This window comes from Medicago sativa, chromosome 8, assembly GCF_051527215.1.
Source record: "Medicago sativa cultivar Bolivia chromosome 8, Bolivia_mono, whole genome shotgun sequence".
NCBI classification, from domain to species: domain Eukaryota; kingdom Viridiplantae; phylum Streptophyta; class Magnoliopsida; order Fabales; family Fabaceae; genus Medicago; species Medicago sativa.
In genome coordinates this window covers 65,988,831-66,006,350 of record NC_140756.1, presented here as the reverse complement: position 1 = coordinate 66,006,350, position 17,520 = coordinate 65,988,831, and the positions used below count along the sequence as shown (strand labels likewise).

The window sequence follows — 17,520 nt, the reverse complement described above, 5'->3', positions numbered from 1 at the left end:
TACCTAAATCTAAAAATGTCAATGATGCAGGTATGTCTAAGAGCAGTGCCAAAGCAAAGATCATGGTACCTAGACAGTGGTTGCTCAAGACACATGACAGGAGACAAGTCCATGTTCCTCAGCCTAACAATGAAAGAGGGAGGAAATGTGAAATTTGGAGGCAACCAGTCAGGCAAGATCATAGGTACAGGAACTATTGGTAACTCCTCTACCTCAATTAATAATGTATGGTTGGTAGATGGTCTTGAACATAACCTTTTGAGCATTAGTCAATTTTGTGATAATGGTTATGATGTGCTTTTTGAAAAACCCAACTGTACAGTAATCAACAAGGAAGACAAATCCATTGTGTTCAAAGGAAAGAGAGTTGACAATGTCTATAAAATCAATTTTTCTGAACTGGCTGATCAGAAGGTGATGTGCCTACTATCAGTGAATGATAAGAAATGGATGTGGCACCGAAGGTTGGGACATGCTAACTGGAGGTTAATCTCTAAGCTTAGTAAGTTACAACTTGTGAAAGGGCTACCAGACATTGACTATTATTCAGATGCACTCTGTGGTGCATGTCAGAGAGGGAAAATTGTGAAATCATCTTTTAAAACAAAAGATATTGTTTCAACCTCAAGACCTTTAGAATTACTCCATATTGATTTATTTGGACCAGTAAGTACTGCATCCTTATATGGAAGTAGATATGGATTAGTCATTGTTGATGATTACAGCAGATGGACTTGGGTGAAATTCATAAAGAGTAAAGATGTTGCGTGTGATGTATTCAGTAGCTTCTGCACTCAAATTCAATCTGAAAAAGAATCAAAAATTTTGAAAGTCAGAAGTGATCATGGTGGAGAATTTGAAAATGAGCCATTTGAAGCTTTTTGTGAAAAACATGGAATTTTCCATGAATTCTCTTCTCCTAGAACACCACAACAAAATGGGGTTGTAGAGAGAAAGAATAGAACTTTACAAGAAATGGCCAGAACCATGATTCATGAAAACAATTTACCAAAACATTTTTGGGCAGAAGCAGTGAATACAGCATGCTATGTTCAAAACAGGATCTATATTAGACCTATTTTGGAGAAAACAGCATATGAACTCTTTAAAGGAAGAAAACCCAATATCTCTTACTTTCATCAATTTGGATGTACATGTTACATTCTGAACAACAAGCTCTACCTAAAGAAATTTGATGCCAAGGCCCAAAGAGGAATCTTTTTAGGTTACTCTGAAAGGTCAAAGGCATACAGGGTGTATAATTCAGAAACACTCTGTGTTGAAGAATCTATGCACGTTAAATTTGATGACAAAGAGCTTGAAGATAAAACTTCAAAGCAAGGTGAAAGTTTTGCAGAGATACAGGTTCCTGAAGCTACTCCAGAACCTGATCAGATAGTTGAGTCTGAAGATAGTCCAGAAGCTGAACCCACATCAGAAGCACAAGATGAAGCTGCTTCTGATGAAGCACAAGATGACTCACATCAAGAAGATCCTCCCAGAAACACATTCAAACACAAGTCTTCACATCCTGAAGAGCTAATCATTGGAAACAAAGATAGTCCAAGAAGAACAAGATCACATTTCAGACAAGAAGAGTCAATGATTGGACTAATCTCAATGATTGAACCTACAACAGTTGATGAAGCACTTTCAGATGATGGATGGATCCTAGCTATGCAAGAAGAGTTGAATCAATTTCAAAGAAATGATGTGTGGGATCTGGTACCCAAACCTCAGCACAAGAACATTATTGGAACAAAATGGGTATTCAGAAACAAGCTGAATGAGCAAGGTGAAGTAACAAGAAACAAAGCCAGGCTTGTTGCACAAGGGTATAGTCAACAAGAAGGCATTGATTACACTGAAACGTTTGCTCCAGTTGCAAGATTGGAAGCAATCAGGTTACTTCTTTCCTATGCAGTTAATCATGGCATAATATTATATCAGATGGATGTCAAGAGTGCATTTCTCAATGGTGTCATAGAAGAAGAAGTGTATGTTAAGCAACCTCCTGGATTTGAGGATATTAAATATCTTGACCATGTTTTTAAATTGAAGAAATCACTATATGGCTTGAAACAAGCTCCCAGAGCTTGGTATGATAGATTAAGTAATTTCTTAATCAAAAATGATTTTAAGAGAGGACAGGTTGACACTACACTCTTCAGAAGGACCCTTGGGAAAGATATTCTTGTTGTGCAAATATATGTTGATGATATAATATTTGGTTCTACTAATGCATCTCTTTGCAAGGAATTTTCTGAGTTAATGCAGGATGAATTTGAAATGAGCATGATGGGAGAGCTGAAGTTCTTCCTTGGCATTCAAATCAATCAATGCAAAGATGGAGTCTATGTTCATCAATCAAAGTACACAAAGGAGCTTCTGAAGAAGTTCAAACTTGAAGATTGTAAAGTGATGAACACTCCAATGCATCCTACGTGCAACCTGAGCAAAGAAGATGAAGGAACTAAAGTAGATCAGAAGCTGTATAGAGGTATGATTGGTTCTTTGTTATACCTCACTGCATCTAGACCAGATATTTTATTCAGTGTATGCTTGTGTGCAAGATTCCAATCAGATCCTAGAGAATCTCATATGACTGCTGTCAAGAGAATCTTCAGGTATTTGAAAGGAACAACCAATCTTGGACTCCTTTATAGGAAATCCTTAGATTATAAGCTAATTGGATTCTGTGATGCTGATTATGCTGGTGATAGGATTGAAAGAAAGTCAACCAGTGGCAATTGTCAATTTCTGGGTGATAATCTTATATCCTGGGCTAGCAAAAGACAAACAACTATTGCTATGTCTACAGCAGAAGCAGAATACATTTCAGCTGCAAGTTGTTGTACACAACTACTTTGGATGAAACATCAGTTGGAAGATTATCAGATAACTGCTAACAGTATTCCCATTTATTGTGATAATACTGCTGCTATTTGTTTGTCTAAAAATCCAATTTTGCATTCAAGAGCGAAGCACATTGAAATCAAACACCATTTTATCAGAGATTATGTTCAAAAAGGAATTTTAGATATACAATTCATTGATACTGAAAATCAATGGGCTGATATATTTACTAAGCCTTTAACTGTTGAAAGATTTGATTTTATAAAGAAAAATTTGAACATGCACTTTGTATCTGATTAAATGCTTGCTTGCTCCTGAATAGGATTTTAGGTTCTGAAGTTAGTTCAGAAGCAGTAGTCCATCAGAAGCTCTTTATTGAGGTTCTGAGGAAAACTCGCTTCTGATGACGACGTCAGCATCTGAAGTCCAGAAGCTGGATTTATTGCTTCTGAATAGTTGAATTAGTGGAAACGTTGGAAGTTACCTTTTAAAAAGTAACTTTTGGCCCACTAACTTGGTAGTTACTCTGTGAACCTCTTACGTGGCCTGTATGTGTTGGTGTATAACTAAAAGGGCAATGATGATTTAATAGCTTTGAAAGTACTTTTCACGCGCCCCCAATTTTGTCATTAATGTTATGTTTGTTTGTCTCTTTTGAATTGCAATCGTTTTACTTTTAACACTTTGTCAATTCACACACTACTCACTCACAACAAACACATTTGCTCTCAAACCTCTTGCGAAGTAAGCGCATTCTCTCAACCTTAGAACCCTAAAATCTTCATCTTCTTCAAATCTTCGTCAATCAACAAATGGCATCATCAAGCTCGCAACGAGAAGTTTCAGTATCTACTTCACGAATGATCCCTGAATATGACTACAAAGGAAGAAGCATGAAATTGGAAGAATGGGAACTACAAGTTCAAATAGAAAATCCGGTAGATTTTGAATCACTCGCCTTCCATGAGTGTTGGATCAGAAGCTACTATGAAGAGCAGGAACTTATGCATTACTTCAAGATGTTGAATGGACCAACATACGAAGCATTGGTAAGACACTTCTGGGTGAGGGCCAAGGTTTTTGACAAAGCTGCGTCTATAACTGAAGAAAGTCAAATGGTGTTGATTTATCCCGAACTGGAAGGAAAGACCAGAGAAGAAATGGGACTTGAGCCATTTACAGGCATTGAAATCAGGTCAAGTATTTGTGGTATTCCAGTAAGAATTGCGGAATGGCAGATAGAAGCTGTACTCTGTAGAGAGGCCTCTGGAAAATACTCTGGAATTGATCTTTCAAATACAGCTGAAGAACGCCTCTGGAAGGAAAAAGTAAACTTGGCACTGTACAACTCAACGCAAGCAGGAAAGTATGCTGATCTAAGCATGGATAAGAAGCTGCTTCTGAAGATTCAGAATGAGGACTTACTCCCATGTGGTGGAAGTGAGAAACCCAATTTGGCACAGAAGGTCTTTCTTCAGCACTTCATTAAGAAGGAGAAAGTGAACGTGCCAAAATATATGTTCAAATACTTGATAGAGTGTCTGAAACACAGTCAGCTGCAGAATAGAACCTGGGTACCTTATGGAAGACTCTTGTCAGAAATATTCTATCAAGGAGGAGTCTTGGACAAGCTGAGCAGTGCTGAAGCCTTCACAGATGAGCTGCTTGATACTAAAACAGGAAAGTTCATTAATGCACAAACCCTCAAGAATATGAAGTTGATCCCTGCTGTCACCAAGCTTCATACAGATTTGAGTGAATCACTTGTTAAGTCTGATCTTATGAAGGACTTTCCACCCATCTGCAAGAAGGATCCCATTGAAGTGCAGATGTACTATATCAAGGAACATTTTGAGGCAACCAATCAGAGAATCAGATTGGAAGATATTCCAGAGGAAATGTATGGTGGTGCTCTGCCACGAGCCAGAGGCAGAAAGTCAAAAAGAAAGATGACTGCAGAGCAATATCTAGAGGTTGAACAATCTGCTAAAAAGGCGAAAGTTGCTGTTGACAAGCTCAAGATTGGTGGTTCATCAATACCTTCAATCGAAGAAGCTATTGAAAACATGGATTCCAGGATGATCATGGATGTTGGCATTACTCTTGATCAACCTGCAATACCAAAGAAGAAAAGGAAGCAAGCAGTAAGGAGAACCAAGAACTTCCCTCATGTGTCTAAGAAGACTGAAGCTGCTACTAGTGTGTCAGAAGCTATTGGAAAAGCTATGGAGATTGCTGCTGAGCTACAAGAGTCTGTAGTTTCAGAAGCCAAGCAACTGTTGCTGATGACCAGTGAGTCTGTTAAAGAGGATTCTGATCCTGAACCAGAGAAGGTAATTAATATATCATCAGATTCCGCATCCTCACCATTATCAGATTCTGATGATTCTGATGATGATATACCCTTAGCCCAACTCTTTCAAAAACCAGTAAAAAGCCAGCCAACATCAACCAAAACCAACAAAAAGCCCTCTCAGTCAACTACTTATGAACCAGTTGGTCACATAATTAATGAGAAGTTGGCTGAAATGGCTGTGCAGAGAGAAAGAGTCATTGAGACTATCTTTCGCCTTAACCCTCAACCTCTTAACATTCAACCTCTCAACATGATTCCTCCAGAAAATGTTGAGTTTACCTCAGAAAAGACCTCTGAAGCAACTCCAGAAGCAGCTGCTTCTGAAAACGTTGTTTCAGAAAACCCCCATCAACAAACACCTGAACCACAAAAACCCACAACACCCCCACAATCACCAACAGCTACCATTGACCCCCAACTCAACACTCAAACATCAACTTCACCACAACAACCATCAACTGAAATTGAACACTCCCCACAACCAACTCCCATGGATGTTGACATCTCTCTAGTCAATGTTCAAGCCTCAACCTCTACCACTCACATTGCCTCTGACCAGCCTTCATCTTCAAACACACAAACACACTTTACCATTCCACTTCCTAACCCTGTTCAAGATCTGGAAATCAGTGATTCTGATCTTGAAATCCTTGAACAACCACCCTCAAACATCCTGGAATCTGGATATATTACTTCTGAGCTTCTGACAATCCTTAGTCAATTGCTTAATCTTGTGGATCAACGAAGGACAGTTGATCTCACAAGTGCATATGAAGACTCCTGGGCATCACTTCAGAACCGGGCAACTGAGCTAATTGAAAGCTTAAGGGCTAAGTGCATCAGAAGCAAGGAAGCTTTTGTCAGGAAGTTAATGGAGCATCTGAATCAGAGTCTCAGAGTAAGAAGTTCTACACTGCTCCTGGCAAACCAGCCTTTCTTCTCAGAAACGGACTATTTGACCAGAGAAGCCAGGTTGTGTAAGCTTCTGAAGAAACAGATGGCACAGCAGCAGCAAGAAGCCAGAGAAAGGGAACAAGCTCTTCTTCAGAGGCAACAACAACTTGAAGAACTGTTGAAGAAGAAGATTGAAGAAATGGAAGAGATGAAGAAACAACAACAAACCAACCCTTAGTTGCACACCCTTGTGTTTTTCTTTGTTTGTTGTCTGTTTTAAAATTTCTTAGTCCTTGCTTCTGAAACCATCTTGTCTTATTTCTCTTGCTTCTGAATGCTTACTGATTCTGACTGTTTAGCTGCTTCTGACAATTAATATGCATGTTCATATATTTTGCTCTGACTTATTTAGTTCACTTTCTTTTATACTCTCTCCTGTTTGAGTTTTTCTCATATCTTTTTGTCTTTTATGCTTAAATTTATTTTAATTTTTTTTTGATAATGACAAAAGGGGGAGTATATGTGACAAGTATTTAAAGGCTCTGAGCCCCATTAATGGCATTTGAAATTTTTGAAAACCTTCTATCATTTTTTTTTACCTTATTGGTATAAGCTATGAACGAACGAAGGAGTATCAAAATTCAAGTAAAATTAATTGAACCATTCTTCTTATCTATAAGTTAATTCTTTCAATGATTCAATTTTGTTTTTAAGCTCTGATAATATTATTGCGCGAAAAATGAATTTAATTAACCTGGATAGAACTTAGGGGGAGCTTACAAACCTCACCTTAAAGACTATCAGACTCAGGGGGAGTTTGAGCTTACAAACCTCAGATTCTGAGCTTACAAACCTCAGAACCCCAAAGTCAACTTGTTAATTAGATTAACAACAATTGATCAATTTTAAATACTTTTGTTTGTCATCATCAAAAAGGGGGAGATTGTTGGAACAAAATGTGTTTAACAATGAACCTTAAAGGGTTTTGATGATAACAAGGTATTAAAAATTGTAAATTGGACTAGCTAATATTTGTTCAAGTGTACAGGACCATAATTATAAAGTTACATCATCATTGGTTCTGAATGAGCAAATAAAGAGCTATGGAAACAACAAAAATTTGAAGCTTGGACGCTCCTGAAGGCAACTTGCTACTGAAGAGAAAAAGCGCTCCTGAAGTCAAGCTGCTCCTGAAGAAATAGCGCTCCTGAAGTAAGCTGCTCCTGAAGAATAGTGCTTCTGAAGACAAGAAGTCCAGAAGCCACATCATCAGAAGCTGCGTCATCAGAAGCTGCAGAAGTCATATCATCAGAAGCTGCATCATCAGAAGCTGCCTCATCAGAAGCCATTTCACCAGAAGCTGAATATCAACTGGATTTGCAAAGAATCAAGAATTGAAGAATTATCAATGCAAAAGCTGTCTATTGGATTCGAAAACACAAACAAAGGATTAGTGGAGTTTGCAACGGTCATTTCAAAGGTGTTTGAAGGCGTGTGTTTGCAATTTGGACGAAAGCGTTGACATTGTACTTTGTACGAATTGTACAACCACGTTCTCCACTACTCTGTTTTGTGTCCGCGCTACAGGACAAGAAAACAGCTCCAGAATACGGTTTCGCCTGCATAGATGTTCCTTTGGATAAGGAATGGATTTCAAATTTGTTCTTCATAGGATAACAGCCAAATCAGGCAAAAGATTATTGGTGAAAGATCAAGCTTCAACAACGACTCTTTGGTGTGCTGGCAATTTCACAACGTCTCTCTCACACCTCTATATAAAGGAGTGAAGACCTAGAGAATTGGTAATGCATGAACTCTGAACGAAAGACTCACAAAGATTTTCACAAGTACCAAACCTCTGCTGAAATTGTTCTGCATTCACTTAGATTTTCTGTGTCTCAAAGTCATATCTTAGAAATTCTTAAGTCCATTGAGTCTGTATCTGATTTGTATTGTGAGCACCTCTGATTGTATATCAAGTGTTCAACCTTAAACAATTTTCTGTGTAATTTTGTTTAGTTAGGAAGTCTCTTGCAGTTGTGCTTGAGCAGGAAGTCTCTTGATTGTGTTCTTGAGCAAAGGAAGTCTCTTGCTTGTGTGCTTGAGCATTGGAAGTCTCTTGCTTGTGTGCTTGAGCATTGGAAGTCTCTTGCTTGTGTGCTTGAGCATTTGTAATCAGATATTACTCATAGTGAAATCTCCTTGGAAGTGCAAGGGGGACTGGACTACTTCCGGATTGTGGAAGGAACCAGTATAATTGCTTTGTGTCGTTCTTCTTCTCTCTCTCTCTGTTTTATTCCGCTGCATTTAGATTCTGATTATCACTTCAGAAGCTGTCTCGCTTAGCTTCTGATCAGTGTGTTCAGTTTTTAGGAGAAACGAAGAATTTTTCTAAAACACAATTCAACCCCCCTTCTTGTGTTTTTCTCACCTTCAAATTGAAGGTCCCCTTGTATTGTGTTTTGATGCAGATACTTGCCCACTCTCTAAGGTGAGATAAAACTGTCAAAAGATGTATTACATGAATGGCATAATATTGTGTTTTTATGGTTTTCAAAATAATAATAGTACATATAAAACTAAAAATAATTAAACCAAACTTATTGTTTCAGTAATAATTCCATCATTTAAAACCATTTGAAAATGATTTTGGTTTCACAATTAAAGCTCAGAACCATTGAAACAGACATATGTTTTTCAAAATAGTAATAGTACATATACATAAAAATTTTGCAGGCACAGATGCATCTTAATCATTGTAGGTCTTGCATACAAATCTACACTAAAACTGCTGAAACCTTGGAAAGAAGAATAGCTGAGGCAAAAGTTGAAACTTCTGGGGAAAATGATGATGTTCCAAAAGATACAACCAACGACAGTCCAACTGAAGGTCAACCTGAACACGACAAGAATAACAGTTCAAGTCATGAAAAAAGTATGGAAGCACCTGATAGTGAAGAAAATAGAGGGGATGGAAGCACTGGAAGGGAAAAAAGGTACTGCATCTAATTTTAAGTCTTAAGACGATTTAATGTTTGATATCTGCATAAGATTGACACATATAAGCAAATGTATAATTCAGTGAAGAAAATCATGACAAAGATGTATCAGATGAGATTGATGATGATGATGGAGAAAATGAGATTGATGCCAAAATCCTTGATGATTCAGTGAGGAACGCATGCAATATTTCCGTTACACAGGAAACAATCTTGAGGTTTCCAGAGTTTTTTGATGGGGGAGAAGCTTCAAATGCAGGGTAAGAAATGAATACAAATGATGTGTTTCAATGGTTCTTAATTTGTGATATGTACAACTATATGAACTAACTAATGCTTTTCTATATATGATGTGTTTGTCAATAGTAAATCAGTTAAGACAAAATCTGAGACAACATCTGAAGCAAGCAATGTGAATCAAGAAAGGGTGATGGAGGAGGAAAACCAGGAGAAGGACACGGAGCAGGAGAACCTGGAGAAAAACACATCAGTTAAGACAAAATCTGAAGCAAGCAATGTGAATCAAGAAAGGGTGATGGAGGAGGATAACCCAGAGAAGGACACGAAGCAGGAGAATGCAGAGGAGGATAAGAATTTGGAATTTTGTAATGACATTATTGTAAAGTAAGTATCGACCAATGTGACATTGCTTCATTAAATTCTGCAAAATATAAATTCTGGAAAGTAACAATTACGTAATTTATTTGACAGGGCAACTCCGTTAAGGTCAGTGTTAGCAGATGAGGTAATTGACTTGGACAATGACAAAAGTGTGAAGGCAAGGAAAAGAAAGACCAAGCATGACATATCTGGAAAAGCCCTTGAGCGTGAAAGAAGAGCTGTAAAGAAATCGAAATACCTTGAAAGCCCTTATGATGAAGCTGTCTACGAGTCAAAATGCAATAAGATGCAAAAGGACATATCAACATTTGCATGGAGCAATTCACTTGATGAGTAAGGAAAACCATTTTAAATATTTATTGGAATATTATATGAATTAGTACTTTGTTAGCACTTTGGTAAACTCTGAAAACTATGCTAAAACCATTGTGCTGTGTAAATGGTTTTGGTTAGTTGTCCTCCAAAACCATTGACTGTATTTAATGGTTTTATTTGATCATCCAGGTGATAATGATGATGATGAGTCAAACTGTTAATGCTTATTTGGCTATACTAGAGTTTCTAATATCATATAATATCGTATTAGTACAAACGCTAAATGATTTATAATAATGTAGGGAGGAGTTTTTGTACTGCTCGGAAAACGGCGCTCATGCTTACGCTCTACAAAGAAGAGACTTGTGCACACTTAAAAAAGATGAATGGGTCAATTGCTTCGTTATAAATGCCTGGGTCAATTGCTTGAACTGGAATCAACAACCAGCTGACAAAATGACAAGACTGGTCACACCATTCATGAATTTTGTATGCATTACATTTCATGAATGTTAAAATTTTAAATACATAATGTTTAGTTCTTTTTGAAATTGATTTTGACTCATTTTATATAAACAGGTTGACTTGGAAAGACCTGATGCCCTGAATATAACAGAAAAGGTTGCATTTGAACGATTCATCGAAAAGCTGAAAAAGTTCAAATACATGGATTGGAAAACTATTGACCCTTCATGTCTAGAATATGTGAGACTACATTCATTTTATTTTTGAAAGATTTCTACACATTAATTGTTTGAATTATATGATGTTGATTGTTTTTTTACTGATGAAATAGATAATGACACCAGCAATAATTGGAAATCCGGGTAGTCATTATGTATCCTTCGTAGTGAATCTCAAGAGCCAAAAGTTACAATTCCTGAACAGCTTGGCAGGAGATCCACTGCACATGAAGAATGGAGACCCAACTGTGTACAAAAGAATGTTTGATGTATGGCTGAAGGAGGTGGAAGCATTCGTGAAAGAATTGTATAAGAAAAGCAACATCACAATGCCTTTCCAGTTTAGCAAATTTAAATGGGAAACACCAAAGGTGCCTATTCAAACTGATAAAGACAGTTGTGGAGTGTTTTGCATGAAGTTTCTTGCTGAATGGGAGGATGGCAATCCAGAAATGGAATCTTTCAAAGGTTGGACCAAACTGAAAAAGCGTGGGGAGAATGGAAAGGTTACAAGAATTATGGATATGAGAATTGAAATCTGTTCAACAATATTAACTGACTCCAGCAATAGCAAAAGACAACATGTGGAGAAGGCAGCAACTTCAAACTACAAACAAGTGCTTGAAAAGCTAGCATCTCCGATTAAATAATGAATTAGTTTTAATGTTTTTTTTTGGAGTTTTAATGTTTTTTAAGGAGTTTGTACACAGATGTTGATGAATTTATATATTTCTGTCAAGTTTATGGAGTTTTAAATGATGAGACTATTACTGAAACCATATGTCTGTTTTAATGGTTTTGATAGCTTTAATTGTGAAACCAAAATCATTGTCAAAAGGTTTTAAATGATGGAATTATTACTGAAACAATAAGTTTGGTTTAATTATTTTTGGTGTTATAGTGCAAACTTATAACATAGAAAAGAATTACTTAATACGAATTAATCAATCAGTAACCACTTTTTTATTTATTAAGCTTCATCATCTCTCTTTTGTTTCTTCCGTTGTAAAACAAATTTCTGCATTTGTCTAAGTAAAATTGTGGTTTAATGGTTTATAAAATAAAAGAATAATAAAAATTATTATTGACAAACAATTTTAAATAATGACCTTTACTGAAACCAATAGTACAGTTTAATGGTTTTGAAAGTATTCTATGTGAAACCAATATAACTGCCTAATGGTTTTGTAACTGCCTAATTAGAGACACATAAATTTCCACGCCCCACCAAGATAAATACGGGAAAAGGTATAATAACGGTTAGAATGGAAGAGTCAGAGTCATGGACAGTTGAAAAATGCAATTAATTTAAATAAAGGAGTTAACTATGGTTTTGTAGGGAAGTTGAAACTAAATGAAACTGCCTAGTATGGTTATTAAACTGCTTAGGATGGGAAGTTGAAACATAAGGATTAACATATTACTATATATAATGAGGTTGCTTTAGAGAATGTTTCAGAATTAGTACCATAATAAGGTCTTGTGTCACTTACATTTCCAAAACAAAAAATGTCAGACGTCACTACTGCAAATTCCGCTCCAGTTGCTGTAAACGGAGACATCGCAACGGCAACAAATCTTGCAAATGAAGTAAGAGAAATCATCGTAAACAACACATTTGAAGCAATCTATTCCGATGCCAATATTAGAAACCAATTATCCCAACTTTTAAGCCAAATCCGTCCACTAAGACACCTCCTCAATCCTGTTCATTCAGGATTAGTCTGTTCATGTCTTCAGTTGCAAAACATGTTCGCTGCAGGTTTACCAATCATTGAAACTGATACCCTAAATGCAAACATCGCAAGACAGGAACTTGCTGTGTTCGAACGACAATGGAAGGTGCTCAATGATGATTTTGTCGCTGCTGAAAAAGCAATGACAGAACTATCATTGCAAAAGCATGCCTCTGATACTCGAATCGAAGTATTGGAGAAGGCACTTGCAGAAGAAAAAGAAAAAGGGATATTGATCGGGACAGAATTTGAGGCATCAAGGGTTCATCACTCGCAGCTGGCAGGGAGGATTATGGCTGGAACTGAATTACACACAACGTTGCAGAATGCGGTTGAGCAATGGGAGCAGAAGTACAATCAACTTGTGGTATGGAGAGAGAAAGTGTTGGATTGCTGGACAAAAATCAGGGCGTTCTATGGATGAAGAAAAAAGTAATCTTAGTATTTATTAGTAATCATATTTATGTTTTCATAATATTTCTGTATAAGTATTTTTAATTTTGTTATGTTTGGATTTATAATGTTAGTATGGTTTGTAATGTTTGGAACTATAATATTAGTATGTTTTTTCCAATAATGCCTACATTGTTTAAAAATGCCTTGTTTTATTATGACTTTGATATCAAATCCATTGAAAACAGCAACAAACACTATTAAGAACAAAAAAACCATTAGATATGATAAATTGAAACTACTGAAAAACTCTGAAAAACTATGCTAAAACCATTGGCTTGTGCATATGGTTTTGGTGAGTTGTACTCCAAAACCATTGGCCTGTGGAAATGGTTTTGGTGAGTAATAAGCTAAATTGCTATCAAATTATCCCTAACACTCATACTCCAACAGTTATTTTAAATGATTCAATCATTAGGTTAAAAAATCACAGTTGAATATTCACATTGAGTTAAAAACATCACAGATTGAATCAAATTAACCGATGTAATCAACTGATGTAAACAACTGAACTAAAATATCACATATTGCAATGATTCAATCATTGCAATGATTCAATCAAGTAAAATTCTTACTACAACAATAATTTGCAATGATTCAGTTTACTTCAGTTTTATAGCATCAGTTTTCAATTCAATGAGTGGTTTCAATTTCAAAAATATAGTAATATTGTCACCGCGCATTACATCAGAATTGACATCATTTAATATTAATTTTATCACTTGAATAGATTGAAGCAAATTGCAAAACTCAGTAATTTATCCACTTAACTCAGTAATTGAAAATCTTAACTAAACCATAATTATAGTTTAATGGTTTTGAAAGTGTACTATATGAAACCAAATTAACAGTCTAATGGTTTTGTACCAAAATATAGTAATAAATGCGTTAAAACCAAAAAATGTGAAAATGTATAGTTTCCAGAAGATAATATTCAAACCAATGCATAACAATCAAGAATTTGATATGAAATCTAGTACAAACTTATCACATATAACATAAGTGACCGCTTTTTTAGTTAAAGCATCATCATCTTTCCTAACTTATAACATAAAAAACAATCAGTGCCCGCTTAATTTGTTAAAGCCTCATCATCTTTCTTTTGCTTCTTCCGAGCTATAAGGAATTTCTGTCTTGCTCTAGCTTTTTCATAATCACTTTTAAGTCGCTTCTTTGACCTAATTGGATTTGGTCTTTCTTTGAACTTTGGTGCAGTCCCAACAGATGGTTCACAGACAGCAACTGCTTTTGAAGACTTAGAAGGCGTAACGGATGATCGATCTGTATGAATACCTTTAGAAATAAGAAACTCCTCTGCCTTTTTCCCTGCCTCAAGAACACCGTTGAGAAATATTTCAGATGCCTCCGCATCTGCGCAAACACGTGTAGAAAGCTGAACTGTAACAGCACAAATTTGTTGATATCGTTGCGCTTCAGTGGTGTCTTTAGTGCCAACATTCATGGTGGATTTCAGCTTATCGACAGACGGACGCACATCTCTAGTCCACCGCTTTAAAACATATTGTGCAGGTATAGTCTTCAAAAAATGATATTGCACATGACCACCTAAGACCTCCAAAATCTTGAAAACATGTCGACATAAGAAACCCCGGTTCTCAAACATACGACATGAACAAGTAAAACTTTTGCTCCCAATGTCGACTGTGACAACCCTTTCATCAAGTCGATTATGATCTTCAAACCTTGGGGAAAGGTTTTCTTCAAATTCTGCATCCAAAACATCAACATTCGAAACCCTCTCATTATCATTATCAACATCATCGTAATTATAATCAACCTTCTCAATTGTGAAAACTTTGAAGAACTTGTTCAATTCTGACCCTTTTGTTGTGTCCTCCTCATAATAGTATTTGAAGGAAAGGTCATACTGACTGTGAATAAATGAAAAGCAAGATGGTGTATACTTGTTTACTACGGACCGCATAAGCTGACTGTTGGGATAATTATTTTTTGTTCTAGTGTTTGCAGCCTTAAAGTCCAACTCAGCATGATTATCCCTCATTCTCTGAACCATAATGTTGAAATGACTAAAGAATCGAACAAGTGAATGGTCTGGCTGCAAAAATCCACGAAGAAAAGCATTGAAAGACTCACTTAACTGTGTCGTTTTCAAACCAGCTGTAAAATGTGACCTCACCCAAACTGAAGACCAATGCATACGATTTGAATGAGTTTGAACAAGCCACTTAAAGTCCGAAGTAGGCCTTCCATTAAAACAGTTTTTCATCATCTGATCCCAATTGTAGTCGAAATCTGATTCATCTTCGACATTTGAAACCAAATTAGTTAACTCATCGAAAAATGCACTGTTTGCACGAGAGCCGAGATTTTTCTTTGCATTCTCTCCCATGTGCCATGAGCAAAGACCATGAAAAACACCTTGAAAAACATTCGGAATTGACTTCAACAACGCACCAGCCTGGTCTGTGTATATGGTTTGAGGTTTCTTATTGGACATACACTTCAAAAAAGTTGTAAACAACCAATCAAAAGTAGCTGATGTCTCATCATACAGTAGCGCAGCACCAAATAACACACTCTTACGATGATTGTCAAAACCAAGAAAGGCAGCTGAAATGAACCAAATCAGAACAAAATACAACATATTTAAAAAATATAAAACCATTGTGCTGTGTAAATAGAAAAAGCTATTTATTTAACAACTGTAAAAAAACACCTATGATCTTTGCATAGCTGGACATAGCACAACTTCTCAAGCGAGATGTCTAAACTCGCAAACACAGACAGAGCTATTTATCATCGATAAAAAAACACATATGATCTTTCCATGGCTGTACAGAGCATAAATTCCAAGGCAAGATAGGATCACCCATAAACCAGAACATTAAATTCTAAACCTTCAATCAATATAAACATTCAATTCTAAACACACACAAGAGCCAAATTAACACACATATACCAGAACCTTCAATTCTAAACCAGAACATTCATTCAAATTTCAAGAATATAAGAATTAAAAACTGTGAGAAGTACAAAATACTAACCTAATGGCCGATATTTATTGTTTGTTCGGTAAGTTGTATCAAAACTGACAACATCACCAAATAGAGCATAATCTTGTTGCATAATTCCATCTGCCCAAAAAATACTGGCTATGTCTTCTGCAGCATCAACTTGGATATCATAGTAAAAACCTGGTTTCGAGAGAGCTTCATTTCTAAAGAATTTTTGAATAACAGTTGCTTCACCAGCCACCATCTCCTTTTGACGAGTTGTCATTAGATAGTTCTTTAAGTCCGAAAATCGAAAAGGAAGATTCTCCGTGCCTCCAACTCCTTGACCCATCACTTCATAAGATGTTCTCATCGACATTCCAGCTTTAGAATTTATTAAAGCAAGTTGTCCTTGAACTTCATTTACTTCTCGAAATGATCTCAAGTAGCACAAATGCTCTGGTTTATGTAATGGATGACAGTGATCAACTTCCCACTTATATATCTTATAGACATTCAACGCTTCATCCAACTTCAAATATATTCCAGCTTTACAACCAACCCTTTCCTCTGGTTTTTCTTTAGCTTTCTCATACTCAACAAGAACTGGACTGTCACATGTTGGCCTGTTTTTAGGATTAAGCAGACTTCCCTTCTTGAAACCTTCTTTGTTACAAACATAACGCACATAATGTACCTTATCCGATTTCTTATTTTGTGAATTGTTCTTGGACTTCAACATACTCCTAACAGAGAATCCAGTGTTATATGCATAATTAAAATAAAAATCTTCAATCTCTTTTATAGATTTAAAGACCAAAGACTTCCATGATTCTTTATCACTAAATGAGTAACATTGAGAACTATCCGCATCAATAACTGAATTTTCAACCGTCAATTGTCCACTCTCAGATGAAGTTAATATCAAATCCATTGAAAACAGCAACAAACACTATTAAGAACAAAAAAACCATTAGATATGATAAATTGAAACTACTGAAAAACTCTAAAAAACTATGCTAAAACCATTGGCCTGTGGATATGGTTTTGGTGAGTTGTAATCCAAAACCATTGGCCTGTGGAAATGGTTTTGGTGAGTAATAAGCTAAATTGCTATCAAATTATCCCTAACACTCATACTCCAACAGTTATTTTAAATGATTCAATCATCAGTTTTATAGCATTGAGTTAAAAAATCACAGTTGAATATTCACATTGAGTTAAAAACATCACAGATTGAATCAAATTAACTGATGTAATCAACTGAACTAAAATATCACATATTGCAATGATTCAATCATTGCAATGATTCAATCAAGTAAAATTCTTACTACAACAATAATTTGCAATGATTCAGTTTACTTCAGTTTTATAGCATCACTTTTATATCATCAGTTTTCAATTCAATGATCCTTAACTTCAATTTTAAAGCATCAATTTTCAATTCAATGATTCAACAGTAATTTTATATAATCAACAATAATTTTCAACGATTCATATCACAGATTGCATCGAATTAACAGACTGAATCATATAAATGAATAACTCGCCGGAGAAATACGTCGGAGTGAATAACGTCGAAGGAAGGTGAGAAACACGTCGGAGAGAAATGTGAGAATCACGTCGGAGAAG

General features: G+C 36.0%; 2 protein-coding genes across 2 annotated transcripts; one reads left to right on the top strand and one right to left on the bottom strand.

Annotated features, from left to right (window-relative positions):
* Positions 1–8,847: 8,847 nt before the first annotated feature.
* On the top strand, positions 8,848–11,500 carry LOC146900622 (uncharacterized). The gene is made up of 7 exons (XM_085739526.1): positions 8,848–9,102; positions 9,189–9,365; positions 9,472–9,729; positions 9,817–10,059; positions 10,344–10,530; positions 10,621–10,746; positions 10,838–11,500. Exons 1-7 carry the CDS (start codon positions 8,849–8,851, stop codon positions 11,372–11,374), a joined length of 1,782 nt encoding a protein of 593 aa, XP_085595652.1. The 5' UTR covers position 8,848; the 3' UTR covers positions 11,375–11,500.
* A 2,425-nt stretch (positions 11,501–13,925) lies between these two features.
* Positions 13,926–17,318, bottom strand: LOC146900621 (protein FAR1-RELATED SEQUENCE 5-like). The gene is made up of 2 exons (XM_085739525.1): positions 15,940–17,318; positions 13,926–15,505 (listed from the first exon to the last, which is right to left on the bottom strand). The coding sequence occupies exons 1-2, from the start codon at positions 16,820–16,822 to the stop codon at positions 13,986–13,988; spliced, it is 2,403 nt and encodes an 800-aa protein (XP_085595651.1). The 5' UTR covers positions 16,823–17,318; the 3' UTR covers positions 13,926–13,985.
* Positions 17,319–17,520: the final 202 nt, after the last annotated feature.